At 44.5% G+C, this 14,677-nt stretch overlaps 1 protein-coding gene across 2 annotated transcripts in view; it reads right to left on the bottom strand.

The window, feature by feature from the left end:
* CREB3L2 (cAMP responsive element binding protein 3 like 2) overlaps window positions 1-14,677 on the bottom strand; it is an 83,655-nt gene that overhangs the window by 16,086 nt on the left and 52,892 nt on the right. Inside the window, exons 3-5 of one of the 2 annotated variants that reach the window (XM_074582677.1) lie at window positions 4,013-4,179; window positions 2,331-2,418; window positions 331-512 (exon numbers count right to left, since the gene is read on the bottom strand). In XM_074582677.1, coding sequence (XP_074438778.1) covers window positions 331-512; window positions 2,331-2,418; window positions 4,013-4,179 — 437 coding nt within the window. The remainder of the gene's footprint in view (window positions 1-330; window positions 513-2,330; window positions 2,419-4,012; window positions 4,180-14,677) is intronic. The other variant, XM_074582687.1, reaches the window with a different exon arrangement.

The raw sequence follows: 14,677 nt of genomic DNA, 5'->3' as shown, positions 1-14,677 counted from the left end.
TCACCACTTACTTTCGACATGACAAGAGGACAGATGCAGGTCTACCAGGGACAGGTTAACCCAGCAGGGCTGGGCCCTAATGCAAAACACAATCCATGGTGGGAGAAACTTAATAACACTGTTGAACCCTGTCTTAACTTTGAGGAGAGGCACATGCTGTTCTCTGTGGGAACAGAACAGACCAGTGTGCAAGAATTACTGGATTGGCAGTTTTAACCAGAGATGGTCAAATCCATGGCAAAAACAGCAATTAAAGAAAAAGGAAAAAAAAAAAAAAGGAAAAAAAGAGAGACAGACAGATAGATGAAGGAAAAAGCCAGCCCCACTTACATGTGGTGCAGTCAGGAGAGGGGAATTGGAGAGCGCTGAAGCTGCGCGCGATGTCACTTTAGCTGTGGCTTGTAGCTGGATTGGGCTTGAGGGAGGGAGCGATCTCGCTGGGCTCTGCCCTCCTTCAGAGTCACTGCCATGGCTGCTGGGAGGGGTTGGAGGCAAATGCAAGGGATCCACTGCTAAATGGCAAGAGAGATACATAACACAAGGTTTTGAGGTGCTAATTTAAATTTCCACTAGAGCCATGACCACCACCCAATTTCCAAGACTAGGACTGTCTGCTAAAAAATGGATCAGGGAAAAATGGCAACTTGGAAGATTTTCAGAGCATGCAGGTCTCCAAAGGAGGAATGAAATGCAGCAGCTATCTTTAGGCTCAACAGACAAAACAGCGCTCTGCGCATATGCTCCAGTCATTTCTACCTACACTTCAGCTTCTCCAAATGCTTTGAGGTTTAAGTATAACCCTCCAGTACATGTCCCCTGGCCCTGGGAAACCACACTAACAGAGAGGATTTGAGCCAGTGTGCTGTCTTTGCAAAAACAATAGTCTTTCCTAACTTTGCTGTGGATTAAACAAATTGCCAGTATTTTTCAAGAGAAGGGATCACGTCCAAGGTGTTACATGAACAGAGAGGAGGGAAACAATCTGACTCCTAAGGACGTGGTTTGGCACAACTGGGAGGAAGTAACAACCTAGTTACAGTGAAGGCTTTAATGTACTGATGGAGCTGGAGCAGCTTAGGCAACTACGACAGGAACCGCTGTCACTCTGTGCTATCCAGGGCCATAAGCTAACTTCTACTGCGCTTGCAGCCAAAAGAACCTGTGCTGGAACTGGCAAGCGAAGTGCCACTTAAGACCAAATGGGTCTGAACCAAAAGAAACAAGGCAACGTCTCACCTACTCATATTACATGGACAATTTAGCAGATGCCCAAAACAGCCATAACAAAGTCATTATTTCTCTGAGATAAATTCACAGCAATGAAAACTAGGAGTAGGAAGATACAGGCCTGAATTTGCCACCTTCCACTTCTGTTATACTTTGGAAATTTGAGTTGAAAAGATCAAATGGGTGGTGGGGGAGGAAGGAAGAAAAATAGTAAGAAAAAAAAGCTATTATACACAATCACTTTCTGTCTAGCATCTTAACTCTAGCAGTTGCCAGAAGAAGATATACACCTGAAAAACAGCAAGGCCCTTAACCCCACAAACTGAGCAATCAAATCTACGCCCTGGGTTGAGATATAGCCTCCCTTTTTCCACCTGCCACATCACTTGCTTCTCTCCCTAGAGCAGTTCTAATTACCTACACAAATGAATTCACTAACAGAATATCAAGTATCAGATAACTGAGACACAGTTATCTGCTCAAATTTCAGCCCAAATATTTGGCTCATTCAAACTTTTCTTGGGTTAACATATTATGTATGACAAAACCACGTTTAACTTTCAGGGTAGGGATCATTGCTCCTCCGTCCTCATTTACAGATTAGTGCAAAGGGATCCTGGTGTCTCTTAAAAACTCTACTAAAACTAATATGCTACAAACAGAAGCACCAAACTTTTAGTTTCATAAACTCACAACCTTGCTATTGTATCAGAGGTTAAAACGGTAAAGTTTCCACTTATGCTCATCATGCCTTCTATGCCTTAGTTAAGTCCCCTCAAATTGATTTCTCTTCTACCCTAAATAATCCTGTACTTTAAGGATTCAAGTTCCCTCTAGCAACTGTACAATTCTTAATACGCTACAGACAAAAAAGGGATCGTTTTCTTTGTGATGAGCAAGGGGAGGAAAAAAAGAAAAAACACATAAATGGATCAGAGAGAGGCTGGCTCTTTAGCAGCCTGAGTTGAATCCCTAGAAGGCAACAGCTTCAGCCTAAAGATTAACATGGCGAATGAGGAGGCCAAATATTTAATCAGGGTAAAGTACATTCATTGTGCATTCTGGTCATCTCCCCCTGCATTTTGGGTTGGTAATTAACAGACCTTCCTTAGAAGACAGGTTCAGGAACTGATCCACTTCATGGGGCTCCAATTTAATCTCTGGAAGAACTTTCTGGCTCAGTGGTTTCATCTAGAAAAGAGAAATTAACAGCATGAAAACTCAAGCACACATCTTAAAAATCTTAATAGAAGGCCACAAGGATGACTTCTCCATAAATGGAGAGGTTTCCCTCCCTCCTGCTCTGCTACAGGCAAAGCTTTAACTGCTTCTAAGCAGTTAAACCAGGCTACAGAGAATACTGCCCTGACTACTCCCACTGTGACTTTTCTTACTACTATATTTAGCTAAATAAAAGATTACGCCTCAGAGATGACATTTCAGACTGAAAGCTAGCATACAACCCACTCAAATTACTTCTCTTAGCAACAGAGCTGCTGCTAGGATTTGCCGGACTGCACAGTCTGTTCGAGCAGAGACAGGAACACTCCTGGCAGTGGGGGAGAGCCTGTTCAAAGACCCTTGTCATCTGGGAGCAAGAGCAAAGTGCCGGTCACTGAAGCACCAGATTATCAGACCCAAGTTCATTTCATGGTGTGGAGGAGCAGGAAAAGAGACAATCACAGCTGACCAAAGTTTGGAAGACATCTGGCTTGCCCTGTTGACAGGGTTGGGGCACCAGGCTGCCAAGCTGTTGCCCAGAGTCTGCCTGAATGCTACAGTCCCAGGCTTGAGGAAGTCAGTCTGGCACATCAGCATGCTCGTTGCAGCCAAAATCTCTCTCAATAACCGGTGTAACTAATCCATGCAATGGTATTGAGCCAGCAGCTAGTCCCAATATACTCTTTGTAAACCACAGCATCCCAAGCTACGGCAGGACTGCGTACTGGGGACAGCACATGCAGGATTATGGGAGGCTTGGGAATTATGGGGAGGATTATGGGAAACTTGGGTTTAATTTTTTCAGTTTCTCATAAAATAATTTCTGTTGCACATATTTCTGATCCAGGTCCAAGTGGAAACATTTATTTTCAGCACATACTAACTCCACCCGGCCTGGACTGACATTGCACCCTGGGGACTGAGAACAGTCATGCTTCTTCCTCCACTGACGGGGACTCTGGTGAGCCATCAGCTGCTGCAGTTCAACCACAGCCAAACTAAGTCCTTGTGAATGCCCACTGCTTGCTCCAGCTGTGGTCAGAAAGGCATCACAAATGCTCCTTACGAGGGAGGCTGGTGTGGAAGCAGCAGTAGCTCAAAATGTCAAAGCCTCATAGATCTGGCAAAAGTGACTTAGCAGGCGAACAGGGAAACTCTCCAGTTGTTTCAAACAAGGAGTCTTGTTCTGATAAGGGGAAGGCACAGCAGCACTAAAGCAAGTTATTATGCCCTTGTCACAGGCTCAGTAGGGCAAATCGGTTAGTCAGTTCAGGTGGAACTGGTTCATTAGAAACTAAATATTTTTAAAAAATGCATGAGCCCTAGGCTTTGGGGCTAGCATAGAAGAGAAAGTTAAGACCTGAAGACGCAGATAACTGTTTTCAAACACAAACTCCTCTTACAGCAGTAGTGGGACACCAGCAAACATTCAAAAAACATTAAAGCAGACTGCACTGTGCACTCTGAACTGACAACCTTTGGCACCAAGGAGGCTACACTGGTACGCAGTCCTAGGAGAATCTGTAGCTAATTGTGCAGGAAGGAGAACAGAAACTGCATGTACCAGGGCATCTGTCTGTAGCTCAGGTTGTTCCCCCTCCATCGACGTGGCCGTGACAGTGAGAGTGACTGAGGGAGCAAGGCCTGACGTCTCGCACAACGCTGGCTCAGTCTTTATTGCTGCTGGAGTCAGCTCTGTACCCAGACACCATTCCTCATTTTCCAGGTCACCTGCCAGGGAAGGAAATTGGACACCACATGTTTAGGTCAGAGACAGAAAGACTACAAATGAAAATAATGTCACCCCTCCTCCAGAGAAGGGAAACAAACACAGAAGGCATTTCAGTCTATCAACAAAACTCTGCCCTTACTATTCAGCTCTCCGTCAATGCAGACAACCATGCCATTCCAGGGCTGTAACCTAATCCTAGCCCCAGGATACAGAGAGGACCAGCGAGGAAAGACACAGAGCGCTAATCACTGTACATTGCCAAAAGCTGCTAACACACAGCAGAACAAGACCAAACAAGCCATTGAGCAAAGCAGCCAGGGAGCCATGTCCTACACAGGCTAATGTCTGCTGACTCAGTTTTATTCCTCCTTCTAGAGACAGCGTTTAGCGAGACTTCTGCTCCTTCTACTGCTTGCAATCATCAGATAGCTGCAGCAGTGATATTATACTTTTAAGAACAAAGGATTTTTCACACTCTCAACCTCAAAATTTTCCCCCCAAGGATTCATTTAGTAAGTATAAAAGAGGATAAAGGCTTTGATGATTTCACAGGAGGACCATTGCCGTGGTGATCATTCTAATTTCCTCCCCAGAGCTTCTGGAAGTCACAGCACAGGATGCACATTTTGACTGGTGTTGTGGCTTAACCCCGGCTGGCAACTAGGACCACACAGCCGCTTGCTCACTTCTCTCCCCAACAGTGGGATGGGGAGAAGTATTGGAAAAATAAGGAAAACTCATGGGTTGAGATAAAGACAGTTTAACAAGTAAAGGAAAAGCTGTGCATGCAAGCAAAGAAAAACAAGGAATTTATTCACTGCTTCCTATCAACAGGCAGGTGTTCGGCCACCTCCAGGAAAGCCAGGCTCCATCATGCATAATGGCTACTTGGTAAGACAAACGCCATCACTCTGAACGTCCTCTCCTTTCTTCTTCTTCCCCCACCTTTATATACTGAGCGTGACATCACATGGTATGGAATATCCCTTTGGTCAGTTGGGGTTAGCTGTCCCAGCTGTGTCCCCTCCCAACTTCTTGTGCACCCCCAGCCTACTTGCTGGTGGGGCAGTGTGAGGAGCAGAAAAGGCCTTGACTGTTTAGCAACAACTAAAAACACCAGTGCGTTATCACCATCATTCTCATCCCAAATCCAAAACACAGCACTACACCAGCTGCTAGTAAGAAGGTCAACTCCACCCCAGCCAAAACCATGACATTCTCCGTCCTTTATTCCACACCATTTACGTCACGGTCCGGTCCCACACTATCCAATACATCCTCATTAATCACCCCGCCTTCCCATCCTTTGATATAATACACAGACATCATTCTTTTAGTCTGGCCAATTCCACAAGGCTATTAACAACCCTACTTGGAAAAAAAAAAAAAAACAAATGCATTTTTGGCAGTTGCAATTCTGCCTTAAAAAAATTCCCATCCCTATTGTTAGAGTTCTGTCATGTAAGTTCTTTTCTCTTGCAGGGGAGTACCCTCTACAAGCTGTACTGCACCCCAACAGCGTACAGTGGGGTCCTCTGCCACAACTTGGCAGTAGTTGCAAAAAGTACGTCCATAAATTAAGCAGCTGGAATCTGAGGCCAAATATACATAAGAGAAAAAGAGTGTTGATCTTTCTTTCAAAGCTTTCTCCTGCCTTCATACAGAGTATTTACTGCATACGAGGAATTAAAGCAGAAAGCAAGCACGTACGCAGTATGGCTAGTAAACAGCAGCAGAGCTTCGAATTAACTGCACGCTGCAGCAGCACCGTGGGAGGCAGCCCGGGTGCTGGGGCTGTGCCACCAGCAGTCTGCAAGGCTGGCACAAGACCCTTACACATCTGAAGGCATCAAGCTGGTGAGATGTCAACAGAGTTCGGCTGCAAACAAGTAACAAAAATAAGAGTGGGCTTACGGCCCCTGTGCTGCTGTATGTCCTTGCTATTAAGACCACACACGCATATGGCACACAGGCACTGGGCATAAGCCGGGTGACTGGAAAAAGGGAGAAGTATGTAAATCTCCAGTGCTAGTTATTACTTTGTGGTGGGACCTAACCTCCACCGCTGGCAAGGAAGGAGGTAATTTGAGTAAAGGCACGCCAAGGAATTCAAAATGAAAAATACGTATCCTGTAATCAGAAGCTCAAGGACAGTGAGCCCAGCTCTGCCAAGAGAAGTAACTGTACAGCAAGGGCTAAACACCGTATTTAAGTTTCTGGAGGGCTTACTCCCAAAGCTTTCTGGGAAATGCAGAAATATAAAAATAGAAGTATTTATAAAAAAAAAAAAAAAAAAAAGAGGTACCATTGTCTAAATATTACCTCAGGAGAGACAACATTGCTCTCTTTCAACCCTCCCTGAGCCTCTGTACTCACAAATAGGAGAGCGCAGCTCCCGTCCCTGCTGACTGCAATGAAATATGCACTGGATCCATGGACTCCCTCTAGCTTGCCATGTGTGGATCACTCAGATAAGAGCTTTAAAGCGGTATCTTTGCCTGGAAATCCAGAATCCCTTGGCAAATACAACTTTCAAATGCTTGTTTGGATAGCTTCTGCCAAAACCTCCCCCACATCGTGCTGTGCAGAGCCTCTGCTTGCTGCCTCTCGTACCTCTGGGTCGAGCTACGCGGTGGCAGTGCTATCGTCTGTAATCTACTTTAGATTCCCTTTGGGAGGGAAGGCTACATAGAAATGAGATCTATCAGTGAACCAAGTAATTAGCCCTGAAGTTGCTGAGATTTGTATCATCGTGCAAGTAGAAGAGAAATCTAGCCCTGGGTGCCCAGCGAAACAGGGCATGTCCTCTAAGGCTGCACTTGGTGATGTTTATCACCTCTAATCCCCAGGCTCATCACGGGGATTCAGCTGCTGTAAGACAGCAAGATACACTGGCCTTCAGCCAGTCATTTTTCTCCCCGGGAACCTGACTTTGCTGATTAACCTGCCATCCCTGCCATCACCACTTAGATCCGCACAAACTGCTTGGAGTTATTCTAGGCTTTAAAGCCAGCCAAACCAGTTTGTAGGGTTATGGATGATCTTCAGAGACAGTAACACGCTGCATTTAACACTGAGATAACTTTGAAGAACTGCATCTAACACTTTTTTGACACTGCCTCTTATGATGCATGGTGACAGCTGTCATTCCAGATGAACAACCCTGTGAAAGGAAGGGACGGAGCAAGACACTGGTCAAATCCCACCTTGATACTCCCCTCTCCTTGCTTTTGCCAAGCCCCTGTTACGCATTCACTATCATGGTCAGTGTTGTTTTGACACGTTCCAGCTTCTGAAGTCATCAACGATCTCTCCTGTGATCCCAGAGAGCTGGAAGGACATTTTCCCATTCTCCTTTCTCTTATTCCTGAGCACAGCGGGTTGATGTTATCTGAAAATCATTCTTAGTTTATTCTTGTAACAGCCCCTAAGCACCTCAGTCTACTCAGCCAAGCACTGTACTAGCCAAACAAAGTGAGAATGCTGCACAAAACCAGACAAATTTAGTCAAATAAGGGGAAAATTGAGCAGGCTACAGAATACTGGTCATACTGAGAGGCATGGCCCACCCTCCAAGACACGGGTATTTCTTATGGAGGGGTACAAAGAACCATGAGAGGTCTTATGGAATAATAAGAACAAGCAAGAAGGTGCAAATGAAATACTGAAATGAAAGAGCAATGGAGGCTGGCTCAAGGGACCCACCGAAGGGAGGTGTCTTCTCCAAACCAAGCAAGACATGCTATGGAAAAAGAGTAGATGACTGGTGTCAAGAAATTAAAGGTGAGTGTTCATATTTGATATGATCCAGGAGGTACACATGAACTATTGAAAGAGACTCCAAAATGAAAGGCTGAGAAAATGATGTTGGTGACAGTGTTCCAGGTGGATATGAATAGGGCAATACTGCATTGCTAAGGTCAGACAAAAATACACTGCAAACCATTCAGATATAAAGAGAAGAAAGCCTGAAGAGATTTAGCTATTCAAATGGCTAGAAAAATCCATATCCTGTAGATGGTCGCTTTGCCTTTTAGAAATCTCTTCTCAAGGTTCAAAATCCCAACTCCAAAGTTCACTGTTGAACAAATGATACCAGCTGCTTTACCCCTGCTGAAACTTCCTATGAACTTCAGAGCTCTATCGTGCAATAGTTCTTCAGATGAGAATCACTCCCCTCCACCTACCCTTTCATAAATCCATTAATGCTAGGCATTTTGGCACATGAAATATGTCATTTAAGGAGTCTACATGGTACTTAGCAAAATGCCAGCTAATGCTTCTATGTGCAATGCACTGGCACTACTGAAGTTCACATAAGGACTATGTTAACTGAACATTAACGTTGCAAAGTACCCAGGTATTAAGCAATACCTATGAAGGTTTAATTCAGTGTACTTTTGCACATCATATACACCTAAAAATAGGAATGTTTTAATAATGTGATTAAACAATTTCTCTGAAAAACCTGTGCCTTACCCAACATGCAGAATGCATGGCGCTCCCTTAACTGAGAGGCTGTACCATGTTTTGTTAGTCTCATTGTTTCATGCACAGCCTCATCTCTCCTTTACCAAATACAATTCAAATTCTGTTTCCACAGAGCTGTTTAATTCCCTCCTAGGGCACAATCAAAATGCTTCACCAACCTGAATTAATTTCCACAGTGGTCCTGAAAATTCAAGTGAGCCATGGAGAGATTAAGGCCAAAAAGTATCTAGTAATTTAAAATGGCCAACTGGAATTGGATTTTTCAGATGATTTAGCACTGTTGTTATACTTTATCAAAATGCAGTATGCATTGAGTTTTCAGGTGCGTCCACTTCTGCAAGTTAAATGTAGACTTTCAAATCCAGCATCCTAAAAAAACCACTAATCACAGCCACCCAGGGTTTGTGACACATGCATCTAAGATCTTATCTTCTGTGTCAAAGACTAAAATTACATTTCTTCAGAAAGCTTTTGTGTGCTGCTTTTGTCATCAAGCTTGTCCTACTTTTCCTGCAGACTCCTGTTAAGCATGCACCTTCCACCTTCCTTTTTTTTTTTAAAAAAAAAAAAAAAGGCAGGAGCCTTGCAAAGCACAAAAGTAAGTTCAATCAGTGCACTGAGCAAAGTTCTCACTGATAGGAAAAACTCTAAACGTGTCCTCTTCTTTTCCAGCTGCATTCATGGCAAGTCCAGCTTGGTCCCAAATACAATATGCAACGTGTTTTAAGATGCTGTGTACTCAACAATGCAGGAGAGGAAGCCCAAAATGGGACGTAATTCCCTCAGTACTGTAAGTGCAAGCATTGCATGCTGTGCATATCTACAGCAAGGTGTCCAAGTAGCAAACTCTTTATGTCCTCTGTCTTTATTTCAGAGGTCCTAATCCTGCTCCAGGTTCCATCCATCATCTGCAGTTAAGAGGGACGACGCTAGTAGGATCTGCCCAACATACCACAAGCGGGCTTTCCCTTTTCGCTTTCCTTTCTCCAGATCACTACATCCAAAAGGGAAAAAGCTATGCAACATTTTGCACAATGAAAGCTCAAAATCTTTCAAGTCCATTCTGAAGACTGAGTTATGCACAAGCGCTTGCCTTTGGGTGCACAACACACCCAAGTCAACTTCTCTCTCTGCTGCACACCACATACATTATGGTGATAGTTTTCAACAGAAATGGATTTCAGCGCTCCTCTAAGCATCACAGCTTAGCAACAATCAGTATGTGTGATTTAGGCACACATGAAAAACACATATCGAAGAAGGGCTGTGTTTGTACACAGCAGAATTAATATGTGCTACTTCTGTGTTTGTTAAAAAACATTTTTTAATATATCTGTATTTACATACAGATAAAAAAATAAATCAAATAGTCTCTTAACAACACTGTGTGCAGCTTTCTAGGATACTCATACTTCTCTGAAGAACTGCAACATTTTGCGTCTTTCCTTGTTCCATATAATGTCATGGGAAGACAGGGTAGGAAAAGTGGAAAAATAAAGTCAAAAAAAGCTCACATCAACTGTCCAGTTTTTTTAACATCAGAGTTCTCACCGAGTTTTGCTTTCCTTTTTAAAATTATTTCTATCCATCATTATTCTATCCAACTAACTCTTCAATCTTGTCCAATGTACCACCTCCTTTCCTGAGAAAAAGTAAATCTTCCCCAATATTGACTAAATTTCACCCTCTGTGATAGATGTACAGAGAAACAGAACTTACAAAGTAACTAAAAAGATCTCCCTTGCTCCTCACATTCCTTTCAGTGCTATTCATTAAAGAGTTTAACAGAGACACTTTTTTGCATGGGTAACCAAGTTGCATCAGTGAGTTGCTGTTTATTTTTAAATAAATGAAATTAAAAGATGCACTCTCTATCTCTTCCTCACCCCTCCCAAGCAGAGAGAATGCAAGCATTCAGAGAAACAACACGTTTTTCACCTTCTTTTCCCCTGCAATAAAAAGGAAGACAAGCACCAGTAGGTAAACAAACCCACACAAGGGATGTACCACTGAACCTAATCTTGAAGGGAAAAAACCCACCCCACACCACCATTACCGCCACGACAGATCGGAATCGCACAGAAAACAGATGCATGCACTGCATGTCATTTGAAACAAGCTTGCAAATAACACCTGTAGAAGCATCAAGGCACATCCTTATATGCATAAGCAGAATGAAGAGGCAGCTCTCATCTCCTCAAAGTTCACTGTCCAAGCAACAGATTAAACAGCTAGAGAAAGACAAAACCAGAAACTTAAGGAGATCACAACAGACTACTGGTCAAAGTGCTTCGCACAGGTATCGGAAGAGACATCTCTGGACAGGGTAATGCAAGAAGATGCCTAAAATGAATCAAACTGTTCTCCAGCCAAGCGTATTTAAATAATCCTCCTCTTCAGCTGTGTCATGGATTTGAGCAAAAGGGCTTCAACTAATTCCTCTTGGTCCATGACAGACCTTGCACAGCTATCATGAACTACAGGGCTTGGATGCACAGCCCACATGCCTTCTGCACAGCCGTGCCATGTACAACAGTAGGCAGCCTCAGACTCGGCTCATCACACATTAATAAGACACTTTGACTCAGATGGTGCTTAAACTTGCACCAAGGGTCCACGTTTGCAAACCTGTACTTTGGGTAAGCATTCAGTCCTTGCCTGGATCCTAACTCTGGGTTGCCAACCCTATACAGCAGGACCCAGGGTGCTCACTAGCTCTACACCACAAAAATACAGCTGCAAACCAGCAGCTGGCTGACTGCAAGGGGAAAATGCTTCCTGGGGGAGGCTTACAACTTGTTTGTGGGGGAAATGGCCACTTGCTCTCTGTTGGCAGAAACACCCCAACCTGAACCCACCTTTTCAGGGGTGCCCAGCGACAGGACAAGACGCAACAGTCACAAGCTGGGACACCGGAAATTCTGTCTCAACATGAGGAAAAACTTCTTTGAGTGTGACAGAGCACTGGAACAGGCTGCCCAGACAGGTTGTGGAGTCTCCTCTGGAGATATTCAAAACCTACCTGGATGTGTTCCTGTCTAGCCTGCTTTAGGTGAACCTGCTTTGGCAGGGGGGTTGGACGAGATGATCTCTGAAGGTCTCTTCCAACCCCTACCATTCTGTGATTCTGTGAAACCGAAAGGGCCTCTTGCTGATGCACGGATTCTGGGCGTGCTGCTGGACATGCCATTCGCGGGGAAGTTCAGCATCCCCAGCTCTGCAGTCTGAGCCTTTCCAGCCTCCCAAAGGCAAGCTGAACCTTTCTGGAGGAATAACTGTGTCCTTGTCTTCCCCCTGGGCTCACACCGTCCCCGGTGCCCAGCTCTAGGATCACGTAACACCCCCTGGCAGATACAAGCCCCGTTTATCATGCCTGAAATGCTGAACTCCAACGCCACTGCCGCTGCCTCCCCTCCCCCTCTCCGTGAGGTGAGAGCCCCCATTCATCGACAAACAGTTTCTCTTACAGATTTTCCAGATGGCATTTCCCCCTCCCAGCATGCACACACACTCCCACCGCAAATAATGAAACCAAAGCCCTCGGAACAGCCTCGACAAAGGAGATACTGTTTGACTACCAAACATTGGGGTCCTTTTTAAAGTGCCAGGAAGGGCAAATAAATAAATGGGCAAAGATGAGCGGCAGCGATACATAGTAATCACAACGCACAGCCTTTCTCCTAGCAAAGGATCACCAGTCAAATGGGCATCCCCCACTTTGAGCGGCACAGAGTCCATCTAAAACCCAGAGATTTGGATCACTATCAAAATTATTAAGATAGAACCAAGGACACATTGTTCTTCCCATACCTAAAAAACAAGGGTCAGTGCCCTCTTCCCTGCAGAGAATTTGACGTTTTTCAATCAGCATCATCTTGTCACGTAAAACCAGCCAGGAGATGTTTTGGGGTTATGGGTTCTGCCTTAACCTCCCTTCGGACTACGACTTTACACAAGCATAGCTGTCAGCTGGGATATAGTCCCTGATGTTTTTAATTATTTTGCTTAGGGGTAGAAAAATATTATTTTTATAGCATTGCCCTTTACATACGTGGGAGTGAGGCGCAGAGGGAGATAGTAGCTTGGATTTATAGCCTTAAAGCTTGATATTATTAAATAACCTATAAAATACCGTGATTATATTTTTTTAAGATATGTGAAAATTATCCACAGAAGCAGTGTGTTCAAATGAAACAGTTCTCTCTTACCCATCTGAATTTTTCTCCCCCCACAGATGTTACGACAGCATATCTGTATTACGGCAGCAATCAGGCTTCGACACACATTAAAAGGGCTCGATGCTCACAGCACATAACGAAGTGAGCATGAACTCCCAGTGCAACACTACAGAGAGAATGAGATCACTGGTTTCAGAAAAAACAGGACTGGAAGTGGGAGGAGTGTTCCCCTAACATGCCTCATTAGGGAAACTATTCCTGGGAAATCAGCTCCTGTGATCACTTGACACAGAGTTTTGAAAAGGAACTGCAAATGTCCCTTTGTTTAGAAAGGAACTGCAATAGCTCTATGTCCAGAAGATAACCCTATAGGGAAACACCAAGAAGTGCAGTTCATTTACACTGTATCCAAGCAGAAATCAAGAGGGAACTCAATCACAGCCTATGAACACCTGGGGAAAGAGGTTTCTGAGAGCAGACGGTTGTTTACTCCAGCAGGAAAAAAGGCCATAAGATCTCGTATGTGGAACTGGAAGCAAAAGGAGGTCTGACTGCAAATAAAGTTGTCAATTATTAACAGTAAGCATAAGTAAGCACCAAAATGCCCACCTCTAAAACAAAACTGACATTTTTCAGACAGACAGCTGCCAAGTAGAAGTTACAGGCTTGATTCAGAGTGACCTACTGAGATTTCTGACCTTGGATGGATAGAAGTTCAAAAGTCTTCTCATTCTTTAAAACCATAGGCGCTGACAAGGACTGACTGCTACCCTTTCACGTAAGAATCACACAAATACAGGCTATCACCACCGAATGGCTTGCTCCCCATTTCCTAAATAAACACACAAAAATAAAAAACCCACACAGAAAAAACTTGCATTGGAATGTGCTCGCAAGAATTATCAGTATGGCTTTGACAGCATCTATTCAAAACACAAGTGAATTTCTTTGTCCAGTTCCATTTTCTATAAAGTCAGGGCAGAGGAGGTTCCACTGTCATTGTTCACATTTCATTGACTATTTAACAACTTTGTTGGCGACAGTGCACCCTCAACAAGTTTGCTGACGGCACCAAGCTGTGTGGAGCGGTCAACACACAGGAGGGAAGGGATGCCACCCAGAGGGACCTTGACAGGCTTGAGAAATGGGCCTGTGTGAACCTCATGAAGTTCAACGAGGCCAAGTGCAAGGTGCTACACTTAGGTTAGGGCATTCCCATGCACAAACACAGGCTGGGCAGAGAATGGATTGAGAGCAGCCCTGAGAAGGACCTGGGGGTGTTGGTTCATGAGAAGCTCAACACGAGCCAGCAATGTACACCCACAGTCCACAAAGCCAACCACATCCTGGGCTGCATCAAAAGAAGCACAGCTAGCAGGTCAAGGGAGGTGACTTTGCCCCTCTACTCTGCTCTCATGAGACCCCACCTAGAATACTGCATCCGGCTCTGGAAGCCCTCAACACAAGAAGGACATGGACTTGTTGGAGTGAGTCCAGAGGGCCACAAAAATGACCAGAAGGCTGGACCACCTCTCCTATGAAGACAAGCTGAGAGACTTGGGGTTGTTCAGCCTGGAAAAAAGAAGGCTCCAGGGAGACCTTACAGCGGCATTCCAGTACCTAAAGGGGGCCACAGGAAAGATGGGGAGGGACTCTTTATCAGGGAGTGTAGCGATAGGATGAGGGGTAATGGTTTTAAACTGAAAGAGGGGAGATTTAGATTAGGTATTAAGAAGAAAATTTTAGTCTGAGGATAGTGAGGCACTGGAACAGGCTGCTCAGAGAAGTTGTGGATGCCCCATTCCTGGAATTATTCAAAGCCAGGTTG

Source organism: Larus michahellis, chromosome 1 (assembly GCF_964199755.1).
Source record: "Larus michahellis chromosome 1, bLarMic1.1, whole genome shotgun sequence".
Lineage (NCBI taxonomy): Eukaryota > Metazoa > Chordata > Aves > Charadriiformes > Laridae > Larus > Larus michahellis.
Note: the sequence above shows the minus strand (reverse complement) of the source record. Positions and strands in the feature narration are given on the sequence as shown.